The sequence below is a fragment of the Populus alba genome, chromosome 17 (genome assembly GCF_005239225.2).
Source record: "Populus alba chromosome 17, ASM523922v2, whole genome shotgun sequence".
Classification (NCBI taxonomy): Eukaryota; Viridiplantae; Streptophyta; class Magnoliopsida; order Malpighiales; family Salicaceae; genus Populus; species Populus alba.
The window spans coordinates 4,126,362-4,145,093 of NC_133300.1; the positions used below are offsets into that span (position 1 = coordinate 4,126,362).

At 32.9% G+C, this 18,732-nt stretch overlaps 2 protein-coding genes across 3 annotated transcripts; both read left to right on the forward strand.

Moving 5' to 3' along the window:
- Positions 1-4,809: 4,809 nt before the first annotated feature.
- LOC118038579 (uncharacterized) lies at positions 4,810-10,183 on the forward strand. Of its 2 annotated transcripts, none has more exons than XM_035044979.2 (4): positions 4,810-6,919; positions 7,345-7,653; positions 8,367-8,461; positions 9,025-10,183. In XM_035044979.2, exons 1-4 carry the CDS (start codon positions 5,981-5,983, stop codon positions 9,872-9,874), a joined length of 2,193 nt encoding a protein of 730 aa, XP_034900870.1. In that variant the 5' UTR covers positions 4,810-5,980; the 3' UTR covers positions 9,875-10,183. The 2 variants fall into 2 exon arrangements, with proteins under 2 accessions (XP_034900870.1, XP_034900871.1); XM_035044980.2 differs by having other exon boundaries at positions 4,812-6,919; positions 8,370-8,461.
- A 3,466-nt stretch (positions 10,184-13,649) lies between these two features.
- Positions 13,650-17,943, forward strand: LOC118038578 (calreticulin-3). The gene is made up of 13 exons (XM_035044977.2): positions 13,650-13,921; positions 14,020-14,215; positions 14,305-14,563; positions 14,688-14,744; positions 14,843-14,890; positions 15,175-15,261; positions 15,355-15,412; positions 15,845-15,912; positions 16,451-16,543; positions 16,639-16,695; positions 16,807-16,878; positions 17,196-17,228; positions 17,590-17,943. The coding sequence occupies exons 1-13, from the start codon at positions 13,687-13,689 to the stop codon at positions 17,599-17,601; spliced, it is 1,275 nt and encodes a 424-aa protein (XP_034900868.1). The 5' UTR covers positions 13,650-13,686; the 3' UTR covers positions 17,602-17,943.
- The last annotated feature ends 789 nt before the right edge of the window (positions 17,944-18,732 follow it).

The window sequence follows — 18,732 nt, forward strand, 5'->3', positions numbered from 1 at the left end:
GATGCTGCTAGTGTGTTTAGTATTGCGGTAGCTGTTATGGTTGTGGTTTGAAAAAAATTGTTTTATAAAAAGTACTTTTAGTTGAGGTTGGTTTGAAAAAATAGGTATTTGGTTAAAGACTGTGGTTGAAATTAAGGTTGAAGAAAAAGTAGTTTAATGTGTTTGGTTAAGAATATTTTTGAAATTAAGGTTATAAAATAATTTTAAAAAATATATATTAATATTGATGATTTTAAATTTAAATATTATAGAATTAATTACTCCTATTACATCATGAAATAAATAATACTTTATATAAAATATTATTTATTATTCCATTAAACTATTTATAATTTCATTACGTACAAAATTTATCCGATAAGGACTATAGGTTCCATGGTTTTTTTGAGCGTGCAACAAAATCAGGTAAAATATCATCAGAAACAAAATTAGAATTGTGATTCAAATTCCACAAATACTACGTCATCATGCGATATTCTTTTAATTTATGTAGTGTTATTAAATAATATTAAATATTATTTTTTTGAGTAAAACATAATTTTAAAAAAAATTAAAATTTTTTTACCTGGTTGAACGCGGTCCAATGAATTATGCTCATGTGAATAGTGAAAAAAAATTCTTCTCGTATTACAGGTGAATTATAATTCACCCGGGCACTATTTACTTCTTGAGTGAACAGTGTCAAGGTGAATTTTAATTCACCTGTCATCACCTGCAATAAGCACTTTTACGAACAGTGCACAGATAAATAAAGAGAAGCAGCTCCCAGCTATTTTTGCAAAACCATGGTTTGATGGAAAAAATTATGAGACCCGCCAAATAAAAAACAGCTTTTTTTATGATACCAAACGCTTGGTTTATGCGATTAGCTTTAAAAGTAGAAGCTACCGCGTAAACAAACACCCACCTCAACTAGGTAATTAAAAACTTAAAAACTCCATCATTTTTTCTATTTAACTTGGAACTTAATCCAAACCAAATCCGGAATCTTGAGTTTCTATGCAAGCCCTTTATGTTGTTCCCACTTTATTCTATTAACTATAAATAAAACATGAACCACCTTTTTTTTTTTTTTTTTTATGTTCTTTGCAAGTATTTTATATATATATATATTTGCTTTGACTTTTTGATTAAGTACAAGAAAACACTAATAAACACATCCATTGTTATTGTTGTTACGGGAAAAAAAAACAGATTAAATTAAAAAAACAAAAAAAAACTAAATCATAAAAAAATTGATTATAATATTTTAAAAAAATATTTGGTTTGGTTCGATTTCAATTTCATAAACCTGAAACATAAAAACTAAACCGAACCAAACTAAAAAAATAAAAAAACCGAACTAAATTAAAACTAAACCCATTAAAAAGTTAAAAAAAAACCAAAAAAACAATATAATTTTTTACTTTTAATATAAAATAATCGATCCGAATTGAAACCAAAACCGGTTAATTTGAAATGATGTTAGTTTTATTTTTAATATTTTACAAAATTTTAATTTAATTATTTTTATAAATAATAATTAAACCAAACAAAAAATAATTGAAATTTATGAGAAATAGAACCTTGCAACAGCATTGCAGACGCTAGGGATTCTGTGGATTGACTTGGCCATATCAGTTGTCAGCAACTAAACATCGCAGAGATGTCTCACGCTTGATTGTTTTCTAGTATTCCTTTTCTGCCAAGTAAAACGCCCCTTTCTTGGTTGACCTCGGAGCTCAGCTTTGTCTTTCATGGCGATCCATGTCTGGCCTGCTCACTGTCTTGATTGCGTAAAATCATCCTGCAATTCTCTTTTTTATCAGTTCACAATTCCTGTCATCACACATAATCTTGTCCAAATAAGCAAATCCGTAAAATAACATAGTTTTTATCAACTTGATCAAGTTACAAGTTAATTTATCGAATTATCTAGATTATTTCATCGGTCAAATTTATTATAAAAGTTTTAAAACCTAACCTAGATCATGTTTTAAATTGACCCAGCTGAGTTTAAAATCCAAACTCAAGAACTCCATTCAAACCTCTACTCATTCTCACCAAAATATTACACATTTGATGAAAAAGGTAATCAAGAAATTAATTTGGAAAATCTTCCTAAAAATCTTAGAATAGGCAAGTCTCATAAAAATGGATGCTTTGAAAGTTGTCCTAAATACACTGTAGAAACTACTATGGTAACATATGTATATTTGGAAGTGTAGTTATTGTTTTTAAAAGTATTTTTCACTCAGAAAAGTATGTTAATAATATTTTTTATTTTTTAAAAATTATTTTTGAAATCAACACATTAAAATGATTTAAAAACATAAAAAAACATACTAATTTAAAATAAAAAAAAAATCAAAAAATATTTTTAAAACGCATTATCAAACACACACCCGCAGATAGTCCATCCCCAGTTGTGGAATCCAAGAAATCAACATGGTAGCTGGCACACCCATCAATATTGTGGATAATGAAGCAACACAAGCCATGAATCTAAATGAACCATGACGAGATAATGCAGTAGCGATGAGATGTTTGTACTGTGAGGTGAAATCTTCATACCAGTTACAATTTTTTTGTGGGGCAAATTCTGTCGAGGAAGATAAACCAAATCAAGCATGATCATATGTTTTGATTGCATGAGATGAAGCCAAATTGGTGTGGGGGCAAAAACCAACTAACCCTAAAAAGAAGACCCATGAGAAGTGAATCCGCTAAGAACAAAAATCGACACCTCATGCAACATTTAATGCCCTTTTAAACCTAATCTTCAACAAGTTATTCGTATCTAGAGAATATCTGAAAATGAGATACTGATTATTTTTTATTATGTTTTTGATTTGGAAATGTATTAAAATATTTTTTTAATTTTTAAAAATTATTTTTTGATATTAGTACATTAAAATGATCTGAAAACACAAAAAAAAAATATTAATTTAAAGTAAAGAAAAAAAAATTAAAAATTTAAAAATAAACATGCCCTTAAACACTTATTTACTTACAAAAAAAATTGTTTCTATTATTAAAATTGAGCATGATATTGTATCCAAGGAGCTAGGACTAAAGTTCAAGAACTTGGGACCTAATCTATAAACACAAATTGAAGTAAACCTAAGGCAATAAAAAGAAAACTATAAAGAAACACATGATTTCTTATATGCAATTAAGAAACAAATGATTTGAAGGATGTAATTAAAAAATCAAGATTTCATCAGGACTAAAATGTAAACTTTTATATTTAAGATTTATTCCTTTTTTATGCCTTCTACGGATCTATAGATTAAAGGAAAGGAATACTTACCTTTGTAATCAAGTGCTTATCTCTTCCTTTTGCAACATGGGGTCACGAATTCTTTCTCTTTTTTTCTCGTTGTTTTTTCTTTAAAGTTTTGAAGAAGAATCATAGTTATTAACCCAAATTAGAGGATTGATGTGGTAAGACTTGAATCATGTATTTGATATATAAACTTAAGTGTTTTTTTTTTAAAAATAAAAGATCAAAACAATATTAATTTGTGAAAAATTAAAAACTAACATGATTTTATGGCCGAGTTTTAATAAGGCCAATAAATTTACTAGGTTAATCAAATTAAACTAAATTAATTCTAAATTGACAATTTAAAACTCAATTAAGATTTAATTAATAACTACTATGCTTATATACAAACCAAGTTTAGCAACAAGAATTTGACATCATTTTGGAATCCAGTGCAAACCATGTTTTTATAAAAATTTTAATTTTTTTTTATATTTTGGATTCATTTAGATATGCTAATTTTAAAAATAATTTTTTAAAAAATAAAAAATTATTTTAATATAAGAAATCTACCCCATGCCTTGACACTGATTCGTGAGTCATATGACTCATCGGTGAAAAAAATAAAATCACTAGTTATTTCCAAGATAATAGAATAGAGTAATAAAAAAAATAAAAAAAAATAGAAACATGATAAAAGAAAGAACAGCAACTGCCATGCTATCTTAGGGATTTGACAACCTTTTCAGGTAGCCGACAACCTTTACCTTGTAAATAACACCCCCAATTGCGGAGCACATGCACCCATTTGCACTCTCATACGCATAACATACACTATCCAAAATTATTATTTTTTATTTTTTAGTTTTCTTTGAATGTTACATATAACTTAATCGGTGATGATATTCTTAAATCAGTTTTCGTTTTTCAAGATTATGTATTTGTTGTTAAATATATCTTGTTTTAAAATTTATGAGCCAACTTATTTTTTATTAAAATTTAAAAAAAAATTATATATTTTTAAAATGTGTTGATATGAAAAATAATTTTTTTTAAAAAAATAAAAATTTAATATATTTATAAATAAAAAACATTTTAAAAAAAACAATCATTACAATACTTTTAAACACCACCTCCACCTAGTGCTCACTAATGCTCAAGATAGCCAGTGTTCATTCCTTGTAAATCCAAACTATATTTTAAAAAAAAACTACTCAAACAACATCAAGTCATAAACTATATTTGTAAGTATGTGTATAATTCAATGCATTTACATGCAGTTAAAAAAAAAAAAAACTGTTCATCTTCTTACCTTTAATGAGTTCATACCATTTAATTCATAAACTTTTTTTTTTTTTTTTTTATCAAGGACTAATGTTAAATTAAAAGCATCGAATTCTTTAAAATTCAGGAATTATAAAGGAATAAATTTAATTATTTAAAAAATTCCATAGATTGATTACTGACAAAATAAGCAACTTAATCCTTGCATTCTATATGACAGTAATATTCCTCTAACAGTTTCTGCAAGAATTCAAGAGACTTTTGTTTCACCGAGTCCAAATCCACAAAAACAAACACTTTCAATTCACTAAGTACAATCTACAAATCCTTTTTTATATTCATGGATTGAAATCCTCAATCCAATCAAAGAGAGCTAGTCGAAGTGGGTCAGGTTTCATCTTTCTTTCTTGGACACATTACAAGTTGTTGTGCATATGTCAATGTGTCAGGCTCTGACACCTCCTCTCTCTCTGGATTGTGCAATACATACCAATCATACATTAAGCCTGGCATCATCAATTATTCTCTTTAGCTTTTCATCGGTATGTTGCAAAAATTTCAGCTTCTTATGATCACATGATATCATATCCCATGTTACATGCTGCACCTGTCAAGAACTAGCTTAGCTTCTTTGTGTGCTTTGTATTAAAAAAAAAGGTTGCCTTTTTTAACTCCATTTTGATTTACAAAATAAATTTGCAAACTTGCCTTTGGGTTTTCCTTATCTTGGTTGTCTCTTGTAATGAGTTATTAGCAAAAGGAAGACCAAATCTTATTTATGAGTCTTCCTTTTTCTCTTTCTGAGTTGTTGAGTTTTTGAGCACGCACTTCAGTTGCCTCTGCCAAGCTGGACACCATTATTGCTTCTGAAAGCATCTTTAAAGGAGTTTTCAGTTCCTGGGTTTGTTTTGTTATTATTGATTAATGTATTTTCTTGAAAAAAGTTTCCATCTTGTTGGTTGGTAGTCTTTCCAAGCTTGGTTTTGCTAGGCAGGCTTCCCCCGTCGTACCGTTCGCCTTCCGTTTTGGTGTCTAATATTTACTTTTAGTTAGGTTCTTGATTATTGGGGCTTGTTTTTGCTCTTAGTTTATGTATTGGTTGGTATCTTGTTTGTTCTTCTAATCTGGATCTTGAGCATTCCATTTCTCTCACTTTTTTGAAACTGATATGTGGTTTAAAGCTTTTTGTGGTAACAAATTTCATTTGGGTCTAAAGGGTGATCCTTTATTTCCTTTTCTGAAGAAAAGTAAAAATCTTTGATTGCAAATTTGCATTTTTTTTTAAATATTGACAAAAACTCTTCCTTTTCAACTATCTCTTCAAGTTCTCCATCTGGGGTATCCTCAGAGTATCTGGGCATTGGCAAAAACTCTTCCTTTTCACCTATTTCTTCAAGTTTTCCATCTGTGGTATCCTTTGAGTGATGCAAACTGAAGGCCTGTTAACAAATGGCAAGTCTTGTACCTGGAGTGTTACTCAAGCTTTTGCAGCACATGAATACAGATGTCAAGGTTGCTGGGGAACACAGGTCATCTTTATTGCAAGTGGTGAGCATTGTGCCAGCATTAGCAGGTGGTGAGTTATTTGCTAATCAAGGGTTTTATCTTAAGGTATCAGATTCATCTCATGCGACTTATGTGTCTTTGCCTGATGAGCATGATGATTTAATTCTTAGTGATAAAATCCAATTAGGCCAATTTATTCATGTTGAAAGGCTTCAATCAGCCTCACCAGTACCTATTCTTAGAGGGGTTAGGCCAGTACCAGGGAGGCACCCTTGTGTAGGGAGCCCTGAAGATATTGTAGCAACACAGTCTCCTGGTTTTCTCAATAATAATCACGTGGGGAAAGCCAAATCACCTAGAAGGGGTGTTTTGAGCAGTGCGAAATCGAATGTTGGAGAAAAGGATAAATCAGTGGGGGTTAGACTGAATGGTAATTCTAATAAGGATGCTTTGTCAGATAAGAAGACGACTCTGACTAGATCAAAGTCTCAATTGTCAAAACTTACACTAAATCTGGATTCGAAGAAGGAATCTGTGGCAAAATTTAAGTCAACGAGTTCAAGATCAATTCCTTCTTCCCCGACTAGTTGTTATTCCTTGCCTACTTCATTTGAGAAGTTTTCAAATGGGGTTCGGCTGCAGGCAAAGGTTAAGGGACTGGACAAGGGATCACCTTGGATTGTAGAAAAGGCAAGCTCTGTTCGTGGGGCCAGTCCCACTGCAAGGAGGGAGCCGGTGATCAAGAATGTTGTTCAGGGGATTGAGTTGGGGGCAAAAGCCTTGAGGAAAAGTTGGGAGGGGAATGTGGAGGTGAAGCATAGAGAGAATTCGAAATTGAGAGCTGCCAGACATGATTCAAAGCCTGAAGCTAGGAGTATTTCTGTAAGTATCATTATAAATGGATTTTGTCTTTAAGCAGACTGTGATTTGGTTGAGATGTACTTGAAAAAATGTCCTGTTTCAGTTTAGATGTAAAATGTTGTCATAAATTTGGAGTAACAGGCAGGCCAAGTCTGATTTCGTTCTTTTCTTGATCATCGGTTTTCAACGTTCTTAAATATTCAGTACTTGAGCCTTTTTTTCAAACTTAAATCCTTTCTGATTGGTAAACTGTTGAATTGATTTATCTCACTCTTATTAGTGTCCTGATTTTGTGTGACCCAAAAGGTCCTGAATCTATGGGACTCAAAGGAGATTTTGGAAATGTTGTGCTTTTTACTGCAATTCTCCAATTCACTGTCACTGGTTTCCCAACTCATGCTTGTCGAATTATCATGCTCGCCATCTAAGCTAATTGTTCATGGCAGACTCCGAGAAAAAGTACATCAAGTGAGAGATTGCCATCTAAAGAGGATTATAGGGCCCAAGTATCTGCCAAGTCGTCTAAAGAGGAGAATAAAATTCAGATATCTACCAAGAAAAATGTTGCAAATGGAAGTTTGGATGAACAAGACAAGTCAAATAAGCTAAGAACAAGTGTTGGAAAGAAATCATCAGAACATGCTAACAATGGGTTACCAGGAAATCTGGTCAAGGTCTCGATAAATAGCAGAAGACTGGCTGATGGAAGTGTTTCATGGAGTTCACTACCCTCTTCTCTTGCCAAACTTGGAAAGGTAAAACTTCAATTTTGACAAGTTCATGGGCTTTCTTTCTGTTTTCCGAGAGAAAAAAAAGATAGTGCTATATATGATTGAGTTTCTAGACTTTATTAACGTTACCTGTTTGTTGAGTGCTGAATCACTGTGCTGCTTAAGAGCATTCTGTTGAGCTATTTTATAATATAATGCATGGCCCGAGCATAACATAGTAGCCACACCTCCTTTGACAAGGAGGTTGAAAGTCCAAATGTGTCGCTCCCAAACAATCCCATCATCAAAAGAATTCAAAACAGAAAGTGTGATGTACTTTTTAGCCAGCATTTCTTCATGAAGTAGTTTTGAATTAATGATAACAGAATACATGGCCTGAACCTGGGAGGCAGGGGCCTCAGGCCACTTAAACCTTGATCTTCTGCTTTCAGCTGTTTGCTCATAGCAGCATAGTCATCTGTAACTTACAGACTGTAAGTAAATATCAATGTATAATACAACGCCACATCATACATTCTGTAGCTAAGTGATTTGCTCATGGGAAATGCAAGTTTTCCACATAATCTAGGGACACTGCTGATACGTTAATTATTTTAGTGGTTAAGAGCCATTCTTTTGATTCCACAGTTATTATCTGTAACATTTAGTTCAATTGGTTTCTGGTCTTCTAGAAGATTTATTAAATTTAATTACTTTGATATTTTCAATTTTCACATATCTGTACACCTTTTTTATAGCAGGAAGTTGTGAAGCATAGAGATGCTGCACAGATGGCAGCAATAGACGCTATTCAAGAGGCAACTGCTGCAGAGAGCTTACTTCGATGTCTAAGGTATAACTACTCAAAGAAATAGTAGCAACAAGGGTAGAAGTATTAGATCACTAGGCTGTAGCAAGCATTCAAGTTGTATAGCTTGGTTTAGGATGAATGATGCAGTCGTCTTGGTAAATGAAGACAGCTTCATTTGATCTATAAGGCATCAATTGCAAGAAAAATGAACTCATGCATTGATCAAAAGACTCCCGGGCTAATATGAAACTTCATAGCAAATACTGTTGAAGGTTCTATGAATCAAAGAGTAGTTATATGCAAACAGCGTGGTTAATTATAAAAAGAAGAAGAAAATGTCAAAACTTTCTAGTTGCACTTCTGATTTCTTTGTAGCTTGGACTGCATCCAGTCCATATTTGAGAAATGTTGGACAAACCGAGATCAACTTGAGTTCTACTTGCATGATTAAAATATTGAGAATATGAGAAAAGTAATTTTCAGGGGATTCTTTGATTTGACATCTCGGATGTGTAATCTATATTCAATTTTTTTCTAGTGTATGAACATTTCAGTTTTAATTATTTTTTTCTGACATTTTGTATTGTGTCTCTTTTCTCTTGCAGCATGTACGCGGACCTGACTTGCTCTGCTAAGGAAGATAACCCAAAACCTGCTGTGGAGCAGTTTTTAAATCTTCATGCGAACTTGAATAATTCTCACTTGATTGCCGATTCTCTTTTTAAAATTACTCTAGTTGGTTCATCCCCAGATTCCAATGACAATCCATCTGAAGAAGCACTAAAGGTCATGTCTGATAGACGTAAACATGCAGCCTCTTGGGTCCAAGCTGCACTGACCACCAATCTGTCGTCCTTTTCAGTGTTTACCAAAGATTCTACAACTCCTTCTCTTGGTACAAAGCCTACTGCCAGCAATCAATCCATTTTAGTACTTGAAAATTCTTCGAAGAATACCTCAACAAAAACTCAAGGGAAAGCCCGTCCAGTGGTTGGCTCCAAGCTTGTAGCAACAGGAGCTTTTCGCAAACCAGGGGATAATTCTGCCATTACTCAAAAGGTGCCACCCCAACCTCCACCAGAGTGGATCAAAGGAAATGGCCTTGACGAGGCAGTGGACTTGGCAGAAATGTTGCGGATGGAATCCCAGGATTGGTTCTTGGGATTTGTTGAGAGGTTCTTGGATGCCGATGTGGATACCTCAGCTTTGTCAGATAATGGCCAAATAGCAGGGATGTTGACGCAGCTTAAAAGTGTGAATGACTGGTTAGATGAGATTGGATTGAACAAGGATGAAGCAGAAGCACCCCATGTTTCATCAGAGACTGTTGACAGGTTAAGAAAGAAGATTTACGAGTATCTTCTTACACACGTTGAATCAGCTGCTGCAGCACTAGGTGGTGGATCACAATCATCACTGGCGATCCGAACTGTAGACACTAAAACAAAGAGGTGATACTATTAGTTTTTGTAGCTTGGCCACATGCAGTGTTGGTGATGCATATAATAGTAACATACCATTGGAGCTGTGCCCCTTAGCAACCAAACCAAGTGGGCTTAGGAGCTCAGTGTTCTAATCAATGTACATAAATCCTACATGGGTTTGAGGTATAGATCACTAATAATTATCAAAGAAAGCATTTGTTGTAAGTGCAGGGTTTTTTTTATCCTCACAGGAATTTGTTTGTCTTTTTCCCTGAAAGCTACACAATAAACAGTTCCATCAGCTGGAAAATCAATATTTTATCTCCTTTTGGAATGCTTATGCAAGTTTCTATCAGAATATGTCCCTTTTACATGTTCTCGTATTTGCATTCTGTGGATATGAATTAGCTCAAGAAATTGAACACTTCCAATGCGAATTTGAAACTTAATGGGTGCTAGTTTTGTAAACTGGCAAGCTTCTCAACCTCCAAGGATAGATAGCATAAAGAGATATCATGGTACAGTTGATCAATTTCTGCCAATCAACAACAAATGCAGGTGCTGAGTCTGTCATCAACATGTTATCCAAATCCTGTTTTGATGTCATGGTCTAGAAAACAAAATGGAGGAATGTTTTGAAGAATAATGACTGCTGGACTTCTCCAATTCCAATGTCATTCTAAGTGGTATGTTTCACCATAATTGGCATCAGAATGCACCTGAAGCCAACAAACTGAAATAATTTTAATTTCACATAAAACATAGATTTGAAGTCCTGCAAACAACAAACTGAACCTTCCTACTGTCAATCTGAGTCCCATTTCCTGATCTTCCTGCTAAGCTCAATTCACCAAACGTAGTCGTCCCGCTAGAGACTTGCATAGTCTCGGATGCTTGCTGGCATGTTCTTCAGTCTTGTAGCTACGGAGGAACTCAAACTTCCTACTGTCTGCTTGTGGATTACAAGCCTATATGGTTTCTTAGCCTATTCACATTATAAAACATCTCATAGAAGAAGGCATCACTCCTTTAAAATATCCTAAACTTACTCCATAATTCATACAGGATATGTATCAATAAGTTCAAGTCTAACAAAAAGTCTATACACATGCATAAAAACAAGTATAATTTTTAATACAACTGGTGGATTATGGTGAGATTTGACCAGCACGTTCTACAAACCTACTTCTATAATGGATCAAATTAGTTGTGCCCAACCTGTTGAAGTTGAGATCATATCCAAATTAATTAGACTTGAGATGTTTTCAGCTGAATTTTTTTGGAATTATTCGAGCTTATTCACTAGTCAGTCATAGCATAAACTAATAAACATTTTTTAAGACAAAACCAGCAATGCAGTCTGCCTTAGGCAGAATTTTTCTTTTTTAACCAATAGCCATAAAATCTCTGTTACCAGTTAGGGTTTCTAGTGATCATAATACTACTCCTATTTAAAAGAAAGATGCTAGAAATCTGTTCTTTTTCCATAATTCTTCCGCGTGCTGCGACAATTCTTATATTATATTTTATGAATTATTATATTTTAAAATATATCATAATTATCTCTAATCTTAGAGTTTGAGTAAACAAAACTAGTAGTATACCAGCATTATTTTGTCGTAGCCTAATTTATCTAAGCTTATGCTTTTTACGATGCTTTTCAACCCAAAAAACAGAAGCAGCAACTTGTACAAACTGGCTTTTAGAGACCAAAATAGAGAGGATTCCAAGGATGATAGATTTTCATCTAAAGGACTTCCCCAGCTTCATTCTCACAACAGAACAAGATGAGGTTATGGTAAAATAAGTGATCAGAGCAGCAAAGAAAGCTTTGAAGGTTTCAGATATTATTCTAAATGCTTTTGATGACTTGAAGCATGCTGTTTTAGTTGCTCTCTCATTCATTTATTAAATAACTTTGCGGATTTCAAGGGGAGAATAAATAAATAAATAAATAAATCGCTACTATGTCATAAAAAAACATGTTGGGATAATTATAGAGACAAAAAAAAAAAACAAAATACTTTTTAAAATACAATTCCCACAATAGCTAGAGCTTGGTTAACATGCCCTAGCGTGTGGGAGGACCAGCTACCACAATTTTTTATTTTTTTATTTTTTTTTACTTTCATGATTTTATAAGCACAATTGAGTCTTGAATTTCATCTCACGTGCATCTAAACTCTTTTCTTTTCAATTTAATCTCTAATTATTCAAAAAAATCTCTTCAATTTAGTCTTGAATTCCATCTAACTGAAGTTCAATGAAGGCCTACTAGAAGAGAAAATAAAAAAAGGAAAACAAAAAAAAAAAGCTAACCAACTATCTTAACGCATTGTAATTATACCCCTAACCAGTCATGATTTTTGTTTTAAACTTAAGTCGACAAAGTGATTCATTGTATTTTTATTTCAAAATTAACATAATTAAATATGATATATTAATTTTCTTTTTAATCAGTTTCATGTTATTATTAATCATTCAAGTTGTATTTGTTTTTTCAAATGTATTTGACATGATTAATTTGATTCTCGAGCTATACATGTAATTAGGTTATCAGGTTAGAATGCTTAAAATTAAGTTGATCATTAGGTTAGTTATGATAACATTATCAAAAGTTTTCCATTGCCTAACTATTTTTTTGTGTGCCCAAGAAAACAACAGCATTTAAGGTTTTCTTCTTTTATTGTTCTTATTCATACCAAGTTAACTTTTTTCGACATGAGATTACTCCTAATGTTTGCAAAATAAGCTCACATGAACCTTATTGACACCTCGTAATTCATACCATTAACAGAGCACGAGGAATGAAACTAGTTGATTTCTACAAAATGATGACATAATGTTAAATGATTCAAAATTGCCATTTGTTTGAGTGAGAGAAAGTTGTTCTATGATGCCTTTTATCTTGGACAATTACTCAGAATTTCATGAATTTTTTATTGAGTTTAAAAACACTGTTCAATCTGTATTTTGGATTGTTTTAATATGTTAATTTTAAAAATAATTTTTAAAAAATAAAAAAATTATTTTAATATAAAAAAAAATTAAAAAAAAATATTCACAATCACACTGTAAAATAAATAAAAGTCAAGATACACTCCAACTGTTGAAAACTTGAAGTGGCATCAATCACTAGATTCAAGAAGTAATCTGTATTATATTTTCAATTTCAAAACCTTCTTTTTTTTCAAAGGAAGAGAAGAAATCGACCTAAAATTAAGAAAAGGAGATGTTTTGAAAAGAGAATAGATGAAAAGAGAGGGGAACAAGAAAGAAGAAAGTTGCGAGGAGGGAAGAAATGAGAAAAAGAAAATTTTAATTATTTTATTAAAATTTATTTTTAGCATTGATCCGATATGTAAAATATAATCTTTTTTAAATATAAATCAAATGTTATCACACTAAAATGTTTAGAAATTCCAGAAATTTTTTTTCTAAAAAGTGTTTAAGAATACAATAATAATTATTTTTTAAAATATTTTTTATTTAAAAAATATAAAATAATTGTTTTTATTTTTTAAATTTATTTTTAATAACTGGTCATTAAAATAATCAAAAACATTAAAAATATTAATTTAATATAAAAAAAATTAAATTTTAATAATAATAAAGAAAAAACATGTTAAAACTAACTTACAAACAGCTTTCTTAATATTAAGAAATTAAATTTTGACTTTAAATAAATTCATAGAAAGAAAAAAAACCCCGAATATTGAAAAACTTTATATTTGTAGAGGGGTTATTTATGTAAAATCACTGCTCATACTAGATTCTCTCGCCCTGCTATACCTATCACTCGATCTCTGGCAGACTGGCACTTGGCCAACTGGTTTACCAGAAATGGAGAACAAGCCAAAACTACATGTCGTTCAAGCCTTAAAGCAACTATTTTTGCTCTTCGCTGTCCACTCTCTCTTCCTCTTCCCTTTCACTCTCTCAGAAATCTTCTTTGAGGAACGTTTTGAAGATGGTTGGAAAGGTAGATGGGTTTTATCAGACTGGAAAAGAAGTGAAGGCAAAGCTGGTACTTTTAAGTACACCGCGGGGAAGTGGCCTGGTGATCCAGATGATAAAGGTACAATAACATGTTAAAGATTTGATCATTTTGTGTTTTTGTTATCTAAGGTTTGAGTTTTTTTTTCGTTTGATTTGTGTGGAAATATGGTGTTTCAGGTATTCAAACATATAATGATGCAAAGCATTTTGCTATATCAGCAAAGATAACCCCAGAGTTTAGTAACAAGAATAGGACTTTAGTGGTTCAGTATTCTATTAAGTTTGAGCAAGATATTGAGTGTGGTGGTGGTTACATTAAGCTGCTTTCCGGCTATGTTAATCAGAAGAAATTTGGTGGTGATACTCCTTATAGGTAAAGAAAATGACCCATTTGATTCTTTTGAGGTTTGAGAATTGGAAAGTGGTCAACTTTAAAGCTTGCCGTGTCTTTTGTCTTTGCAGTTTTATGTTTGGACCAGATATATGCGGTACACAAACAAAGAAGCTTCATGTTATATTGTCTTATCAAGGACAGAATTATCCTATCAAGAAGGATTTGCAATGTGAAACTGATAAGTTGACTCATTTCTATACATTTATACTTAGGCCTGATGCATCTTATAGTGTGTTGGTTGATAATAGAGAGAGGGAATCAGGAACCATGTATACGGATTGGGATATTCTTCCGCCACCAAAAATTAAAGATACTAAAGCAAAGAAGGTACGATAGGAACTTGGGGTTGGATTTTGGTTCCATTTTTTGCAGGAAAATGTGGTGATTTTCATTGTTGATAGTTTGGAGTTTTTAGTCTAGCCCGAAAAGGTTGACTTTCACTGTTTCGCAGCCGGCAGACTGGGATGATAGAGAATATATCGAGGATCCTAATGATGTCAAACCAGAGGTATTGCCTGGTAGTCTGCTTAATACTATGGTTGAAATAGTGAATTATATATGTTCCTGGTACATTTCGTACTTTAACTATTTGCTTTGATGTTGCAGGGATATGATTCTATTCCCCGGGAGATTCCTGATCCTAAGGCTAAAGAGGTTTGTTCATTGCCTTTCGCATTTTAGAATCTCTTCTGTAATTTTCTTGTTCTCACCATATTGGGGTTTGAAACATGTGATTAGACTATTCATGGATCAACTTGCCTTTATACAATGACAAGGCTCTAGGAAAATGTCTTTCTTTTTGGCCCTCGCTTATTCAACTTGATTGTTGGATAATTAGGTTATAAATAAGAAGAGATATGTAGGTTTGTCGTTTACTTAACTGTCACGGCCTAGAAGACAAAATATAAAATGCCTTATTCTATTGCTGCTTTGAATAGCCCGATGATTGGGATGAAGAAGAGGATGGAATATGGAGGCCATCCAAGATACCGAATCCAGCTTACAAAGGACCATGGAAAAGAAAGGTGTGCATCCATACTATTAATCAAAAGTTTGAACAAAATATCTTAGCTGATTAATAATGATTATTGAATTAAGTTGTTATCCTGATATTGTAGAAAATCAAGAACCCTAACTATAAGGGAAAATGGAAGACTCCATGGATCGATAACCCAGGTATGAATCATTCCATTGAGACCAAATGGTTATTTTTATCACTCATTTGGGGAAGAATGCTTTGGAACATTTTGGCAGATACAAATGCTCAGAAATAGGAAAATGAGCATTTTGGCCTTTATACCAGCATTTAACCAAATAATGGAGTAGACAGTATGTTCCAAGTGGTGAACTTTGCTACTGGGTTTTAGACAAGTCTTTTATTGTATAAAAAATGGAAACTTCATATAGGATGCTAACAGAGCATAGTAAATGAGTTAGCTTCTATGTTGTAGCAGGAACATTTGCTGGTATTAAAGGCAACTAGTCCTCCAACAAGTTTGTATCAGTTGTCTTTCTAACTATGTGGTCGATCTAATAGATGTGCCTGATTTTAGTATCCATTTTCATTTTGTAAATGCTTACAATCCTCTTTTCCTTTCATTTTGTCAGAGTTTGAAGATGATCCTGACCTTTATGTGCTGAAGCCAACAAAATATGTGGGTATCGAAGTTTGGCAGGTAGGTCTCATAACTTCTTTACCTCTACTGGAGATCATTCATACAACCTATTGTTTTGGGGAAAAATAGCACATTAATGATACCAGGAAAAAGTAAAATTTAGTTCTTTGTAATGACAAATGATTGTATTATCTGATCTGACAAACACATTTGCCTCTCATATTTAACTTGGCTTTGTTTATCTGAAATCAAGATAGTAGATTTTATTATACTAGTATCGGTAAACTGGTTTGTTTGAGTATCGACCAGCCTTTCATTCTGGATGGAAAATCATTTATTATAATTCATTTTCGCTGTACTGGTTTATTGACTTATATCTACCCTCTTAGTGGAGTTAGGATTTGTACTCAACCTTTTGATCTGTCCAAACAACTGAGATGCCTTACCTTGAAACAGATTTGAATTTCTCATTGTACATTCCTGGCAGAAAGATTAATCTCTTCCATCATTGTGTTTTCAGTTGAGTTTGGATTTATACTCTCAACTAAAAAATGCTCTGAGTTACCTTGATTTGATGACATCAAATATTGCATTGCAGGTGAAGGCTGGATCAATTTTTGACAACATATTGATCTGTGATGACCCACAATATGCAAGAGAAGTTGTAGAAGATGTTTTCCAGAATAGAGAGGTGAATTATTGATTTTAGAATCCATAATGGCTGCTTGGTTCCAAGGAACATGGCTTAAATTTGGTATTTGGATTCTCATTTTATGTATATGCCAGATAGAAAAGGATGCCTTTGAGGAAGCAGAGAAAGTGAGGAGAGCTCGAGAAGAAGAGGTGACTACCTTTGTTTGCTTGCTTTTGGGAATTTGCAATTTGTCCTATGACTCTACTTTTAGCCATTCTTTTTTAGCATTATCCAATGGATTTGAATCATTGCATGAGTAGGAAGCTCAAAGAGCAAGAGAGGAAGGTGAAAAGAGGAGGAAAGAAAGGGGCTACAGGAAGCCTCGCAGAAGGGTATGATATCTCTTGATATCTTCTAATCAAACCTTAGTTGCCACTTCAATGTTGCATCTCTTGAATGCAGCTGCTTGAGTTTTTTAATGGTATCCATTTAATAGAATCATTTTGATGAATGATGCTCCAAACCATTAAAAGAAGTAAGGTACAACACAATAAACCATTTTCAGATTACCTTTTCATCATGTTTCTTTGAGAAAGAGAGATGAACAGCTAAAGAATCATAAAAAATAAAACGTCATTTTATTTATTTATTGTGAAGCTTTTTATTGGTTCGGTGAATGTTGATATAACATAAAAAATTTGTTTTGCAGCATGATCCTCGGGACTACATGGATGATTACCATGTAAGCATATCTTCGGCTCTCTTTCTCTCATTTTCCCAATTGAATTCACTCTGTTTTCAATAAACTCATAGCAAATGGTAAAAGATCAAGGCTTTCTCTACAGTAGGCATGAATTACTTAGCTCGAGCCTTTTACTTTCCATCACATTTTATTAAAAAAGGTACCTATATTCTTTTCCAATCAATATAAAGCAACACAAGCAGATCAACTTTATGGTAAGCTGTAATAACATCAATTTCTTAGCAATGAAGACAGTATGCAGCTTGAGATGTTCTCAACAATCATGCATGATCTACACTGGAAAATCATCTCATGCTTCAGCTCAAATACTTTAGTTTCCCCCCGAACTTTTCTTTTGCAGGATGAACTATAAACTGTCCATGGCTGCTTCCATTAACATCTTACAATGGCTAGAGAGATCAAGTTTCAGATTTCAAAAGGCAGCATGTTTCAGTCTCAAGCATGTCATGTTGTTGTACCTCCTGTTGTATTACTGTTGCTGTACCATAAGAGACCTACCACACCAAATAACTTGACCAAGTTAAGGCTTATGTGGGCTCTTGTAACTTGAGTTGACGGTTAATTGATGGACAATTTTGAGTCTTCTAATCATTGAAAGTCCTCATGGTTTGAATGGATTCAGGATTGTTTATTAGTTAAGATTTGGCTGTATGAAACCTTTTTGCGGTATAAAGATAGCAACTTGTGCTGCTAAGTAGATAACTTATACAATAGGTCATATGGGTTTCATCTCCACAATGGCTCAATTTTCCATTGAATAAGCAAAGATTAAATCACGTGCTCTGGTGAGTTTGACTATTTTTTTTATATAAAAAAAGTCAATTAGTTTCTTATGGTGTTGAACAGGTTGAAAGTCTGTTGTCTGGGTTTTTAACTGGGTTATAATAAGTTAATTATATATTATTAATTACAAAACCCGACCCGAGCCAGGTCAGGTTTGATCTACCAAGTCGGTTTGGATCTCGGGTCGTTCTCAAGAATCTCAGCATGGCCTAAAAACACTATTAAGACCTAACATCTTCTGTTCTTGTTTGCTGTGTGTGTGTGTTCTCGTTATGTTCCACTGTTGCTGAAAGCATTTCTAATGATTATTCTTTGATTAGGGCTAAGAAAAAAATTCTTGATTAGGGTAATTTTGGGAAGGAAAAGGAAAGGATGGATCGGACTTGACGCGTAATCTGCCACGTGGGCCCAGCATAAAGCAGTTAGTGACGTTACTCTCCACTCCGAACAGCCACTTACACGTAAAGGGTCTCCGTCACCTTTTCCTTTTAACGTTCCTCCCCGTCGTGTAACTATATCATCTCTTCTACAATGAACAAAAGCAACATAAATTAAGCTAGTAGAATAATAATAATACAGAAGAAAACAAAATTGCAGTCCATAAAAATTGATAAAAATAAAAAATAAGAGGAAAATAATATTTAAAAAACCGACATCTATAGTTCCAATTGAGCATTATAAAAATGTTTGGATTATATAT

Coding starts and splice junctions, on each gene's coding strand:
- LOC118038579 (XM_035044979.2), top strand. CDS start 5,981: ATGGCAAGTCTTGTACCTGGAGTGTTACTCAAGCTTTTGCAGCACATG. Junction 6,920..7,344: donor CTGAAGCTAGGAGTATTTCT/GTAAGTATCATT, acceptor TGTTCATGGCAG/ACTCCGAGAAAAAGTACATC. Junction 7,654..8,366: donor CTCTTGCCAAACTTGGAAAG/GTAAAACTTCAA, acceptor CCTTTTTTATAG/CAGGAAGTTGTGAAGCATAG.
- LOC118038578 (XM_035044977.2), top strand. CDS start 13,687: ATGGAGAACAAGCCAAAACTACATGTCGTTCAAGCCTTAAAGCAACTA. Junction 13,922..14,019: donor TGGTGATCCAGATGATAAAG/GTACAATAACAT, acceptor ATGGTGTTTCAG/GTATTCAAACATATAATGAT. Junction 15,913..16,450: donor TGGGTATCGAAGTTTGGCAG/GTAGGTCTCATA, acceptor ATTGCATTGCAG/GTGAAGGCTGGATCAATTTT.